The following is a 14,982-nucleotide window of genomic DNA, read 5'->3' as shown; positions in this document are numbered from 1 at the left end:
ATGTGGTGCTGGGGGATTGAACCATGGTCCCTGATGCTTTGCTAAGCTTGTTCTAAGTAGGTGCTTTAGACCACTGAGCCATCTCTCCAGCCCTGAACAGTATTTCAGAAAAATCATTTTAAGAATATTTCATTTATAGATATTTACATTTTCCTGTGCAGATTCAGTATAGGCAGAAATTTTCTGCCTTGAATTTCCTGAAGTTTGATGTTATAAGACTTGTTTATGTGTCCATAATTTTATAAATTTTTGTTGCCAGCTTCACATAACATTTATTGTCCTTAGACATATATCTTAAAATTTTGTAAATATAGAGCAATCACTGGAGAGGGCAAAAAGTCTATCAATACACTCCCAAAGAAAAGAAATCTCTATAGATGATAAGGGATAAAGAAAGACACACACACACACACACACACACACACACACACACAAATGTGTGACAGACTCTTGGCTACAGCAGTGAGAGAAGAGAGTAGCTAGAAGCTGTTTGGTTCTAGACACGAAAGACACCCCACTTAGCCTAACATGGAGCAAGCCAGAAGCAGGATTTAGCAGTAGCATGAGACCCACAGCGAAAACAAGGCACATCTTCCAACCTGCTGGCTGCTCTCTGCCAACAGCCGAAGCTTGTTCATGACCTCTTCAGCTTCCGCAGCCTCAATAACGCCAGTGCTGAACGCAGACGCGCATATACAGCTAAGGGTGTAGGCAAGGACCTGAGGAGGAAGTTACAGCAGAAAATGTTTTTTGCATGAGGCAAAAAATCAAAGAAGTGGACTTTGTTGATACTGATATTTTGCCAGACTTCACCCTGGGATAAGAAATGCATTCAAATACATTTATCATAGGCTGGGAATATTTTGTTAATATATTTAATTAGAAGGTCCTGAGGGGTATCATTATCTAAGTGAGACCTCGAGAGCCAGTTACAAATAGCTGGCAGACACAAACAGGATTCAAACCCAGCTCTTCAGTCCCTAGGCCAGAAAGTTTCCTCAACACATCGTGCCAGACCACAGCATCTGTCACACCAGCAGGAGGCAGGCAGATCTTCACCTGCAGTGGATGCAAATGACTGCCACACACCCGTACAAGGCCACACAGGAGAGGAAGTTCTAAGACGTGAACTGCAGCTATGCCAAAATGTCCCAGGAAAGTGGTGCAGCACGACTACAATAGGAACACATCCAGGTGTTAAACTGTGTAAGATGGGGATGGCGTTAGCTATCTTACAGCACTGCTGTGAAAAATTAGTAAGGAAGTAGATGAATGAACAAAGAAATCAATAAGTATATAAATAAAAAACAATCTTGGCAGTTTTTCCACTTGATCATTTATCAGCTAAGTAACTTTGAGCAAGTCACTCAACCTCAGTCTCGATTTCTGCAAATCAAAGATTCATCATCCCCTCCTTGTTATCTTAATTTTCACGATAAACCTTTGCTTATAAGAAAGCTATTACGTTAAAATGGAAAATTCAGCTCCTCGGGAGGGTTGGTGTATGAAAAATGGAAGCAGTTTTCAAGGTAGAAAAAGGGATGACAACACAGAAAGAAGAAAAAAGCCTGCTTGTTTAAGGTCTTATCAATCAAACCTTCAAAGCAGACAGATGGTGTCAGTCACAAAAGCCTTGCTTCCTCGAATTAACCAAACTGCTCTTTGGTCACAAGATTTTTCTCCTTTGGCTTGAAAAATATGTACTCTTAAATCATGCTCTGAACTGCTTTAAAAATGGAAATGTGGTGCATGTCTTAGAACAAAACTTCACCCTCTGTGCCCCTAAGAAATTCACCAATTCAACAAATCCTACTGCTGAGAGCAGACAAGCTGAGCAGGAAAACACAGCAGCCATTATGCACTCAATAGCTGGTGGGCAGGCTGGGATAAAACAGAATCTGCTCTAATGAGGGGGAGAATCTGGCCAGGCCACAAGGTCACCCCCAGCTCCTCCCAGGGCAGCTCGGGCAGCTTAGCTTCACCTGGGCACAACAGGGGCAGGCATCACAAGGGCCTAGCATTCCACCTAAACACACTTAACACTCACAGACTATATCCCGTGTACTCCAGTTCTCCAAGCTTTTGTGCTATATTGTGTGATAAGGGGAACTTCCTTAACAGTTTCTCATGCTAGTGGGCAGTTGAAAAAGCAAAAAACAAATCTCTTTTGATCTGCAGTAATTTTAAGCTTATTCTTGTTTTTTTGAAGTTACATTTGGTTTGGGCACTGTTCTAAAAATTTCCATTTACCATCTTCCAGAAACTGCAGCTCCTCTTACAAAGAGCTTTCCAGTGATGCTGACCTGGGTTTTCTGTACTTGCTAAATGACCTTATCTCATATGCCACATTTAAATCGAAGTTAATTTATATAGCCACACAATGTGAAAACCTCAAGATTTAATATAAGTTGCTCACCACTCATATTTTCTCTTTATCAAAGCTGAAATTAAAAAAAAAAAGCTGAAATAGAAGAATTTAATTTAAAGGGTTACCCAAAAACAAGTAGAAAATAAGCAGCAAGAAGAAAACAAAAGATAGTAAAAGGAAGAAAACTACAACCTTCACCTCCTACCTCCTGAAAGGTCCTGCTCTGGCTCCCACTGTCGTCAAGGTATGCAGACAGCTTCCGCAGTGATGCTGCCACGTGGACCCGCGACTCTGTGTGGCTGCTGTGGCTCATGAGAGACAGAATGAGTCCAACTCCTAGTACACAGCCCGTGCTTGGATGCCAAAAGAGACAAGGTGTTAGAATTACAAGAAAGCCACAAAGTTGCTCTTCAATTACCACAGGAGTTCACAGTGCTCTGAAATTGAAGTCAGAAGGCAGGATTCTAGTTTCCCTATAACTGTGCCTCAGGATTCATGACATGCACACCCATCTCTCCCCTCACCAGAAAAATTGTATATTGAAATAAGTACCCAAGGCCCAGGTAGTGTTCCCCACTCACTGCACAAAACAAAAACATGAGATGGCCTGACTAAAATGCTATGATGAAAAGAGGAGGCAAACAACAGCTCTGTTTCTGCCTTGGCAGAAAGGCTCCCAAACTCTGCATCTACCTATGTTGAGTATGCTATGATTGTCTGCAAATGGAAAGAGAAAGATACATTTCAAGATATGAACTGAAGATGGCATCTGACTAATAACCGGGCAGATGAACACAAGGCACGATTAGGAGCTACTGCTGAGTGCTTCAAGTTTCCTGGTCAACTCCAACAAGGGGAATTTCTTTCCTAAAGAAACTGTGTATTCATCTGTGCACAATGACATTAATCCTTCCGTCCCCTCTGATCTTTCAGAGTACCACTGGGTCAGAAGAGAAAATGGACAAATGACAGGCTTGTCAAAAGTTACCCCATGTGACAATTCAATTGAATCTGGGGCTTTGTGTCCCAATTCTCCTAAAAGAATACATACCATTTGAAGAAAAGAATTGTTCCCTTACAAAACTTTAAATTGGTATGATAAGATGATTGCCTGTGGCAATTTATTACTTCTTTCAAAAAAAGGTTTTGCCATCACTGTTCCTTTATAACTGGAAGAAATGCTGAGTTCTTCTGACCCACCTACCCCCAGCCCCTACTCTGAAATCATCCAGGCTCTGCTTTGGCTTGCCTCCCCTTATAGTGTCTGCTGCTTAAGAAGATATATCTCAGGGCATTTCCCCTATAGCTTCTTCCAAAGCCTGTACATTATGTAATTTTTCTCTTAAATGGTATCTATACCCTTGGCTGGAATCAGGATCCCTCCTATCATTTTATGTATGTATTACTAGCCTTCCCCAGCACTTCTGTGTAAAAGGTCCATTCACATTTGACGGTAGAGGCCCAAAAGGATGGTCAGCCATTAGCACTGCTCAAAACTCACATAGAGTTTTGCGCAGAGCATGACTTGAACAGGGCACTTGTGGTTCCCAGCCTTCTGTTCCACCTGCCATGCCTAATAATCATCTCTGCGGCCTGCATGAAGCTTATGAGAAGGCAACATGTATTAAGGGGCTCATTTTTTTACTTTTAGTTTTTATTGCATAACAATCTGGCATGAAAAATCCTTTGTAAAGAAGCTGCTGCTGTAATCATCCTTCACCAGTCAGGCGCAACTGCTATTACAGCTTACATGAACTTAACAAGCTCAGCTAGCACACTGGATTTCCAATCAGCAAAATCAACATTAACCTTTGACCACTGCATGCTTTTAAAACAAACCTAATTTCCAAAGGAAGAAAGACTCTTTCTGATTGGTACATATTTAAAGCCTTCATTTTAATTTAGAATCTACAGGGAAGTTTTTTTTCCCCCCTAAGCTATCGTTCCATATTTATGCAGACAAAAATTTGAAAGAATTTATCCAAAGATATAATTAGACACAAACTGATTAATACTTTGACAGTTTTGACTGTTGCCCTACTTCTGACTATGTAATTGCTACTCATGCTTAAGATTCCACAAGTGACTTTCTTAGGGACACCTTACATGGCCCAAGAGGAAACCTCTTCAACACTCTGCCTCATCACTCTGTCTGAATTTACTTTCTACCATCTTGTAAATTCTAATGAGGATACTTTGGGATATTGTTTGGTTTCTGTTTCTGCCTAGCATGCAAACTCCATGAGCGCGGACGCCTTCTGTGCTGCTCCTAGCTGCGGGAGCCGTGGCGCCCGCAGACTCCATGAGCGCGGACGCCTTCTGTGCTGCTCCTAGCTGCGGAAGCCGTGGCACCTGGTACAGTTTGATGTGTATAGGTGTTCAACTCAAGTTTACTGAATGTTCAGGAACTGACCTTATATAGAGAACTGTATGGAAGTTTAAAATCGGCAGAATCTCTACAGGGAAGAAACAAAAGTGAACACACACGAACACACACACACACACACACACACACACACCCTAATACTTAGTCTTCAGTTGTAGGCAAACCATAATGCTGAGTGGGAAAATTCAAAAAGCATATCTAAGATTCAATCAAGAAAAAAGTATTTCTTGCCAACTGAAAAAGATGGGCTGTATTTGTGTGAAAAAAGGATTTGCCGTGAAGCTAACTGCAGCGAGAATTTGGGCTCAGCTTCTCAACAAATAGGCAAATGTCTATATCCTGCTTTTCAAGTTATCCTAGACTCACAAAAATCTCTGTCCCCTGGACAGAAGGTTCTTTCTTTAGCATCCCAAGATATGCACGTACAAAGGCTTAGGAAAAGACAATTTATCTCCCACATGTACCTAAACATTTTCACAGAAATGATTATTATTAGATGAGGTTATGAATGTATTCATGGCTAAAGTGATGGCTGAATGCTGCAGCACATGAATATATAACTTAATTATCAAATATACGTGCCCTGAATGTATGTGTCAGTACCAAAATAAATCTGCCAGACTATATGCATCAACTGACTTTCTTAATAGTTTCCTGCTACTTTTTCTCAGTGGTCTAGTATGGCCCTCAAAGGTATTCCTAAAGCTTTATTCCTTAGGTTTTAAAAATCTACATTTTAAGGTATTTGCCCTAAGTCTTAAGAGATTTCCCCAGGTGAGTGTGGCACCATTTCTATTAGTTCACATGTTGACCTCATTCTAGGTATAAAGGTATGTTTGCCATCTCCAAACCAAGAATAACTGGTTTCAGAGAAGCATTCACTTATTTCTGTCCATTAAAAATGAAAAGGAGTTATTTTTATGTCTCAGACAAGTAGAAATAAAAACAAATACCAATATTAAGCATGAAGTCCAACTTTGAAATTGCTAACATAAATGTTCTAGGAGAATGCTAACAAATGGCTAAGAAAATCTGAGTTTTAAAATTCTGTATTCTATAATGTCATTATTTATTTGAATTCCTATTCATAGTATATTAAAATATTACCAGCAAAGAGAAACCTTGAAAAGGTATGTAACTGTAATATTTGTGGTTTTGTATCAACTGAGATGCAATGATAAATTTTTCTAGACTAACTAAATACCCTGGTTTATTGTTAGAAAACCTAGCAAGGCCATTTCATGATTAGTTTTAATAATAATTAACATTTGCCCTTTACAGGGCACCATACAAATGCTACTATATTTGTAAAAGTTTGATAGTAATTATCCAAACCTCCTTTAAGGAAGGACAGAATGACAAGGCAGGGCTACAAGGACAGCAACGGCACAGTAACAGGACACTAGATGGCAGCAAGCCGCCAGTCATGCGGCAGGCACAGTGTGGCAGCCAGGCGCTCTGCTTTCAGCAGGGAAAACTCCTTTAAAGCAGGGAAGCGTGGTGAATTTGTTCGGGGTGAATTTTATCACTTGACTCTATAAACCACTTCCTACTAATGCTTCCCCTGTTTCATTAGAGGAAGGTTACCCTTGACTCCTGCAATCTCCTTAGACAGGAATATTTTAATGCCATGACTAGGCATTTAGGACTGGGAACAGTTAGAAAACTATGAAAAAAGAATTTTTTCGTTTGGGGAGTGGGGAAGGGAATCTCACCCTCAGGTGCCAGATTGCCTATTTGCAATTCGATGTGCTTTTCACATTGTACTATCCGAGAGAAGGAAGAATGGTTTTGAAGTCAGATGACCTAGTATCCTTTCCAGCTTACCACTTAGCAAGCATGTGATCTTGAAAAAGTCTATCTTAGGGGTTGGGGAAACACCTCAGCTGTGTAAGTACCTGCCTGGCAAGCTCAAGAACCCAGGTTAGATTCCCAGTATTGCAAAACCAGCCACCAAGACCAGGCGTGGTGATGCACACCTATAACAGCACTGAGGAGGCTGTGACAGGAGGATCACTATGAGTCTTGACTTCATCGTGAAAGCCTATACCAAATAAATAGACTTGAAAAAAAAAAATCTCTAAAATCTATCTGGGCCAGCCAGATAGATCAGCAGATTAAAGCGCCTGCTTAGGCAGTTACAGGGACCGAGGTTCGATCCCCAGTGTGCTGTGCTGGCCCTGTTCCCAGGGCACACTGAGCCAGCGACTGAGATTGGGAATGGTGGTGCGTGCCTATAATCCCAATGCTTGGGAGGCTGAAAACTGGAGGATCACTATGAGTCCAATCTGTGTAGAGAGAGCCTGCAGACCCTCTACTAAATACATTTTTTAAAAAAAGTCTATCAGCATCACTATAAAACAAAGAGGAGGTGATTTTTGTTTTAGCTTTATAATTACATCCTGAGGAAGACTTAATTAAATAAGAAACATATAAAAAATGCCTAGCTCAGTCTGGCGCTAAGTGTCAGTTGAGTGCGAAACCAGACAGAAGAATTACATACACAGGACTGACAATCACAGACTATCAGGGAAGAAGAAAATACTAAAGACTCCATTACCTGTAGGAGTAACAAAGATTTGGAGAGAATATATGAAGGGCTCCTGGCAGGTAGTGAGCTCCTAATGGGGTTCTGATAGATAAGCGCTGCTATAAAGGAACAGCTATTTCTGAAGATGACCCTACTCTGCTTTCCTCTGCAGGACTAGTTCCTTGTCCAGATCCACCTTTCCCTTTCCCAATCATAACTAACTATTCATTAAGAAGGCAAGAATCCAGAAAGAACAACAAAGAAATAATCTTACCAATGTATTTTAGGGTTAGACATGCTTAGTGACGTTTTAAGTGCATGATACGTATACTGTGCCTAAGTTATCCCACATTCCTCCTAATATTCAAACAACTTCCTTGAGAACCAGTGGGGATAATATGTGAAAGTCATCCCTAATTTTTCTAATTGGTTGAAAGTTTACCACATCTTAAATGCAATTTCCTCCCAACTTTATAGTATCCTAAGCTACATGAATATCCTGTGTGAGGGGCCAGCAGGAGGAATGAGAATGAGAGAGACAGGGAGAGCTACAGGTAAACAATGTCACCAAAAAGAAAACAGCTTACTCCTTGGTTGTAAAAGGCAACAATTTCAGGGCATGCACTAGGCTTAAATACTGAACAATTTAGTTGACCCAAATAACAGTGATGTGTTCCCCTCCCTCCCATTAACAGTTTTATATATTCCAGAGACTTCTACAATGTCATTGAACACTTTCACACTCACACCCCACCTCATGAAATATAATTTGATTCATAAAACTGTTTCTTGGTAAACTGGGTCAATGGCTCCTTGACAATCATAGTCTATCTACGGTGAGGAACCCAGACCCACTACCTACTAAGCGGACATTTGACATTATGAACTCATGATGAAATCATTTGTACATATAGCTACTTTATCATTTCATTTATTCTTTGTTAACCTGACCTGAACAGACTAGATGGTATAAATGTGGAGGCCAGAAATACAAACACTGACTTAACTCACAGTTTTAACACTGCCCATTACACAAAAGATGAGTAAATTAGTATATTAATGCTTATAATCTATTGTGTTTCCTAGAAAGTTTACTTTAAAAAACTCAATCCTGAGGTCCAAAGTGCAAAAATTCAAAAAGGCACAATGTAAATCTGTGATGGGCTCAATATTTCAGAAAGCCTAACAAAATCATATATTCACCTCCACAAATATAGGCTAACTAAAACATTAGATGTCTACCTAACTGAGCATTTTGATACTTTATTCTGATTATTCATCTTCATTTTTGTATTTTTCAATACCAGAATGAGGAAAAAAAAAAGCTATCATACTTAGTTTAACAGACAAAATCTTTAAAAAGCATGAGACGGGGGAGGGAATGGCCCATTACTGATAAGAACCCCTTGTATAGCAAAAGCTTGTTTCCATTTTCATCTTTTAATCAATGAATTTCATAGAAAAACAAAAATCATCAAAGGTTCTTCTTAGCACGATCAATTTAAATGACTGCAGCAGATTTTTTGAAAGGTTAAGGCATGCCCAGGTTCCCAGATACATGCCTCACATGAAAATACCAAGGCCTTAATAATATAAAGACTAAGCCATCAAATCATAGTTGCTACTTTATAGTTCAGAAAACTATTGCCAAAACATGGCTTTTAACATAAGTAAGCTTTGGGCCAGCCGAATAGCTCAGTGGATTAAAGCACCTGCAAGCAGGTGCAGGGGCTGGGGATCTGATCCCAGGATCTGCTGTGCCAGCCCCACCCCTGGGGCATGCTGAGACAGCAATTGAGACTAGGCCTGGTGGCACAAGCCTGTAATCCCAGCACTTGGGAAGCTGTAAACTCACTACGAGTCCGATCTAGTAGTGAGACCCTGACCACCCTGTACACTCTTCCCTTAAAAAAAAAAAAAAAAAAAAAAAAAAAAAAACACACACACAGAAAGAAAAAAGTAAGTAAGCTTTAATTAGAGGCTTTAAAAAGCTACTGCTGAAACCTTTCCACAAAAACATTCAAGATCTGCAAGTATTTCACTGCAGCATGCAAGATTTATGTGAGAGTAGGAACCAATCTCTAAATGTCTGTTAGAAAAGAAATGAAAACAACATACTTATATTCAAGACTAGTGTCAAAGCAGCAATTTTCCAGGGTATCCAAAGACTTCATCAGAAGAAGGTTCATCTGTTGGCCAGATATATCACTGCATAAGGACCAAGAAGGAAAAATGAGTTATAAATATTCAACAGTTCAAAGTATCTAATATAAAATACTTTGTTCTCAGTGTTCTGTGCAAAAATGCCAGCATTTCTTTTTCAAAAAGTTAAAAGTAATAATAATTTCAGTGGTTCATATATGCCTACTTTGTAGATCAGAAATCTGAGTCACATTCATTAACTAAGTTTCAGAATAGTATAAACACTTATAAACCAATAAACTCTAAAGCTCCTACTTTTGATTTTTTTCCTACATATTAAAATTTTAAATCACTGAAAACTAAAAACCAAAGTCAAAATTCCAAAGTTTTCTAACAAAGCAAAAGTGATTTACTACAGAATATTTAATAACCTATTAAGTTGATATGGTCAACAATCATTTCAAATCTCTTTCTTACAAAGGTTGTTATTTCTGATTTAATGCCGCAACTGTAGCTATTTTAAGTTGTTCCTTTACTTATATATTTTAAAGAGGAAAGCTATTCCAGCTGTACATTTTTCTGTTTTTATATAATAATTTATGTGGGTTTTGTAACTGTCTTTGGGAGAAACTGTACAGTGGCGTAAAGATGAAAGGCAGGTCCAGGGCTGTTCTTCCAGGAAGAGTTGTGCTCCTCACCACTGACACTCCTTTACTCAGGCTCCCTATGTCTCCGCACTCATACTGCCACCCCTCGGCAAGCGGGGGAGAGCACCAGCCCCAAGAACACCAAGCAACCAGACAGCACTTTAAACAGCCTCTCAAACTAAGGCTACACTTATATAGCCTTATAAGTGTAATGCTGCCCAAGATGAAGGATTATAGGCTGCAATGAGACACACACACACACACACACACACACACACACACACACACAGATTTAAGAGTTTTATACAAATCCTATTATAATTTTTCTTTGTTAGCAAAATACAGTATACTGAAAATGCTAATGAGATCATAGTTATAACTTTTGGGGGTTATGATAGAGACAAGAAACTTGAAATAATGTATTTTCTAAATAAGTCTCAGATTGGAATTGAAATTCAGGAGGCTTTTAAAAATAAGCTTCAGTGAGGAAAAACAATGCACTGATTGTCATAATTCTCTTTTCACAAAGTGATTTTTCATTCTCTGAGAACCAATATTTTGACCTAATCCTACTGTAATGAAGAAGTCATTCTAGGCCACTTATTTGATTTTATAAGCTACTCAGCTAATAGCCTTCAAAACACTTTTACTTTAAAAAAAAAAAAAAAAAGAAAGAAAGAAAGAAAAGCAGCTTTCTCCAAAAATGTCATTACCCAATGACTATAATTATCTAGTAAAAACATCCATCAGTACAGAAAGGCAAGTGTTTCAGATTCCATGGCTCAAAAACTTGGAACAGAGGGAGCCATAAATAATAATGTTAGTGTATAATATTAATATTCAGGCCCTAAGAATAAAGATGCTGTTAAAGATTAGAAGCATTAGAGGCTAAAATCTGCAGTTATTCTGGGGTGCTGAGAGGAAGCTACCTGGTGTCATTGCCAGGGACTTTCCGCAAGTATGAAGTCAAGTAAGATAAAAGGAACCAAAGGTAAGCAATGAGAGGGACCACAGACAAGTGGGGAGGGACATCATTGCAGAGTTGTGCAGGCAACATGATTAAATTAACCACAAGTAGAAGTTTATTGGCCTTAATACCAGCAGCATCTCATCCCAAGTCAATGAAGAAGGGAGCCAGGAGAGGATGAAATGAGATGCCTAGAAATTAAACTGCCACAGATCATTTTTAGCTATAAAACATGTTGCCACCAAAGGAGCCTGAACACAGATGGTGAAGGGACTGTCATTGGTATCAGAGCAGCAAGGACTGTGTGTGCGGGGGGGGGGGGGGGGGGTCCTTTCAAGTTTTAAATCTTTAAAACTACTTTATGTTCTACCATATACATGAGATACATATCAATCTATTTCCCACACAAAAGGCAGTTTTATGGTATGCCTAGAACCAATCCTACATGTATTAATGCTGGCAAACAGAACAAAATGAATATTCTGGGCATGTTCATTTATGATTACAGAGACTAAGCCAGTCATCCCAATTATCTGACAGATGTTTCCAGGAGCTGAAAATGATCATCTGAAATGTACTATTTCTCCAGATCAATAGCAATTCTCATAAAAGTTTCATGTACCAGTGCTTGTGTGAAGTGATATATATTACAGATGTAACCTTAACCACTAGTTTCAAACTGTAATCTAAAAATAACATGTCATCATCCAGTTTATCCACCACCACCAGTTTTTGCTTCAAAGTGCTAATTTCTGCCAAAGAGGGAGGTTTAGGGACAGATAATATCACAACAGGATGCCTCTCTGCTATCTTATTTTCAATGCAGGAAAATGAAACTGCATTCCAAGCACTAGTACCAAAATATTTATGATAAGCAAATATTTATTATGTAGGATTACACTGAAACCAATCTGGATATATAACATTCTAAAGTCTGTTATAAAATAAAGAAGAAACAATATGAACAACCAAACTAAAATAGATTAATACACAAGCAAACTGTCCCACTTAGCGGAATTTTCCACCAGTCTTTGATACTTCGTTAGCTGCATTCAAAGGGTAAACCTAACATTCCAAAAATGAACAATCAAACTTAACAAAGCACACAGAAAAGATTAAGACTCTTTTAAGGATTATTAAATATAGCCAGGTTACAAGATAAAAGCAATATTTAAAACTTAACATGCGCAGGGCTCAGGTAACAATGTGATTCCAACAATTTTTGAGTACAAGGAATACCTCAATCATTTTCTCCCATTCTACAGTGAAATCCATAAAAGATGAGCAATTATTTTCATTCTATACAAATGGGAGGACCCAGGGCTTTTCTTTACTTATTGCAGCATAAGATTAGATGCTGCTGCTGCTGCTCCTGATTATTTTGTATTTTAGGGAAGGGTCTATAGGGTGTCTAGGTTCTCACTACTAGATTGGGCTCACAGTAATCTGCCTGTTTCCATATCCACATAACCCCAGGCTCTGTGAGTGTGTGGGAGAGCTGCGCTGTCCTGCACCCACCGGACCAAGCTCAGGCCCGCCATGAGAGAGAGACCTTTCTCCACATTCCCCAGACCTCCCCTGGCCCTCAAGAGCCAGCCCAAGCCCATCCTGTAAGTGAGAACTTCCACCACGCTCTTGGGAGCCCTCTAGACCCACCAAAGCCCAGGCCCAGTGAGTGTGTGGGAGAGTTTCTGTGCTCTCCTGCCCCCCACATAACCCTCCAGACCCAGCCCCGGCCTGGCATACAGGCCTGGGGTGAAACTCTGCAGCTGAAGTCCCTATAGTGAGACTAGGGTCAAAACCACACAGCTAATCCAAGAGCAGAACATCTTGCAAGAGGGGCACAGCAGGCTCACCTCCAAGGGCAATAGCAGGAAGGAGCTGAGCATAGTAGCCAGACCCAAGCCAGACACAATTATATGAACTAGAACTTGGTATATCAGTACCTGAATTTCATTAGGTGCTAAGGTTATAGCTGCACCAAAGCTCTACACCAAAGGTTAGAGGTAGTGCTACACGAAATGATAAAGACGAGCAGCAACATGCAATCTCAGGCCTCAAGCCCACACAGAGGTGCAGAGGATGCGAGCTCAGCTGAAATGTACGAATCAATAGCGTCGGAATAAAGAAACAACACCAGAAAGATATAGAGGAACTCAGAGCAGAATGATGTTTGGGAACAAAAAAAAAAGAGATATCTGAATTCATAGCATGTGAAATAATGAATCAAATACAGAAACGTATGGAGGAAAACCAATGCCCACCCAGAACAAGTGCAGAGGACACTAGCTCAGATGAAATGCATGAATTAATACTGTCGGAGGTAAATAAACAACAGCAGAAAGGTATAGAGGAACTCAGAGCAGAATTAATTTCTGAAATGAAAAAAGAAATCTCTGAATTGATAGCATCTGAAGTAAAGAATCAACCACATAAACATATAGAGGAAACCCAATCTGAAAAACACTCTGCAATAAAAGAATTAATAACTGCATCTGAAGAAGACATTGATTAAAAAAAAAAAGATTAGAAAAATGATGGAATCTTTGAATGAGCAATACAGGAAAGAAATACATTGCATGAAGCAGAGTCAAAGAGATGTAAAGGAACTTAAAATCTCCATCACAAGCCTGCAAAACCGTCTGAGTGAAAGCAAAGGAAGAGTTCCACATCTTGAAGATGCTGGTGCAGCTAGAGAAAAGGTAAGAAAATATCTCTTAAAAACAACTAGGATGGGGGGAACTACCCGCTCGGGCCCCCATCCTGTCCCTCTCTCGGACAGGAGCTTTCTTTCTCTCAATAAATATATTCTGCTCATAACCTCTGTTTGTTCCTAAAATTTATTCTTCAGTTTTAGGGAACACGAACTCATGCAGGTCAGGTTGGGAGATTGTTTTTCTCTATGTCCTTTGGAGGTTCCCTATATGGTTTGGAGGTCACCCACCCAAGACCAGTTTTTCTCCCTGTATCATTTTGGAGTTTCCCACCAAGATCATTGGATGGAGGTATGAGTTTGCTTTTCTTTCATAAATTCTGAATTGGGACTTGCTTAGGTAACAAATTTTTATGCTTCAAATGTTAATATGTCTTTGCCCATTGCTCATAATTGATCATGCTTTGCCTCATGCAGTTTTGCTTCACATAGTACTGTTAAAATTGCTTACAATTGCTTCTGTTTTGTCTCTTATATTGTTGGTAAAATGTTGGTCAAAATGTCGGTAAATCTAAGTTAAAATACGAAAATGTTACAAGTTTATATTTCTTTAATCGGACATTTTATAACTATTTTGCACTTGTATATGTTACATTTGAACTGGTATTCCTAAATGTGCTGGTATTCCTTGCTTGAATTTAGACAATAGCGCTAGAAAGAATAACATTAGTAAGCCTCCTAGTGGATTTTATGTAAGCTTCTGTAAAATGGGACTTTTAGCTAGCTCGGACTCAAAAATATACATGCTTGTATATGAAACACGGGACTCCTTTTGCCAGTTAAATGACATTAGGTCAGCAACCGTTCTTAAAGATTTGGAGGACAGGTTTCACTAGGATAGACTGGTTCTGATCCCCCTCTACATGCTAGAGGGAATGTCAGGCCTGCTCTGTTTCAGTTTCCCTGCTTTAACTTTACTCCTAATTTTCCCACTTCTTCGTACTTTCCTTTTTAGAGGCATGTAAAATTAGGAAAACTTTATAGACCGTTCCAACTAAGTGAAGTTCTTAGAAAATGAGCGTTTTATTAATGCTGAAGACAGGGAAGTCATTTTAGAAAAAGGACACATACCCCATCTCTGGGTCAGATGAGACAAAGAGGACTATGCCCGTCCAGGAGGACACATAAAAGTCATGTCCCGGCTTAGTGTTCTGGGCAGGGCTCCTTCGGGAGGCTAAACCTGAGACACGGTGGAGAGAACAGACTTCTGAGTGACACCAGAAGGAGCT

At 39.5% G+C, this 14,982-nt stretch overlaps 1 protein-coding gene across 6 annotated transcripts in view; it reads right to left on the bottom strand.

Annotated features, from left to right (window-relative positions):
* Window positions 1-14,982, bottom strand: part of Focad (focadhesin) — a 379,256-nt gene that overhangs the window by 42,007 nt on the left and 322,267 nt on the right. For all 6 annotated transcript variants that reach the window (XM_004631729.2, XM_023715838.1, XM_023715836.1 and 3 more), the window contains 3 exons: window positions 9,403-9,492; window positions 2,574-2,721; window positions 600-719 (listed from right to left, as the gene is read on the bottom strand). In XM_004631729.2, coding sequence (XP_004631786.1) covers window positions 600-719; window positions 2,574-2,721; window positions 9,403-9,492 — 358 coding nt within the window. The remainder of the gene's footprint in view (window positions 1-599; window positions 720-2,573; window positions 2,722-9,402; window positions 9,493-14,982) is intronic.

The sequence above is a fragment of the Octodon degus genome, unplaced genomic scaffold (assembly GCF_000260255.1).
Source record: "Octodon degus isolate 3935 unplaced genomic scaffold, OctDeg1.0 scaffold00044, whole genome shotgun sequence".
Lineage (NCBI taxonomy): Eukaryota > Metazoa > Chordata > Mammalia > Rodentia > Octodontidae > Octodon > Octodon degus.
The sequence above is the reverse complement of the archived record's forward strand: the minus strand, read 5'-3'. Positions and strand labels throughout refer to the sequence as shown.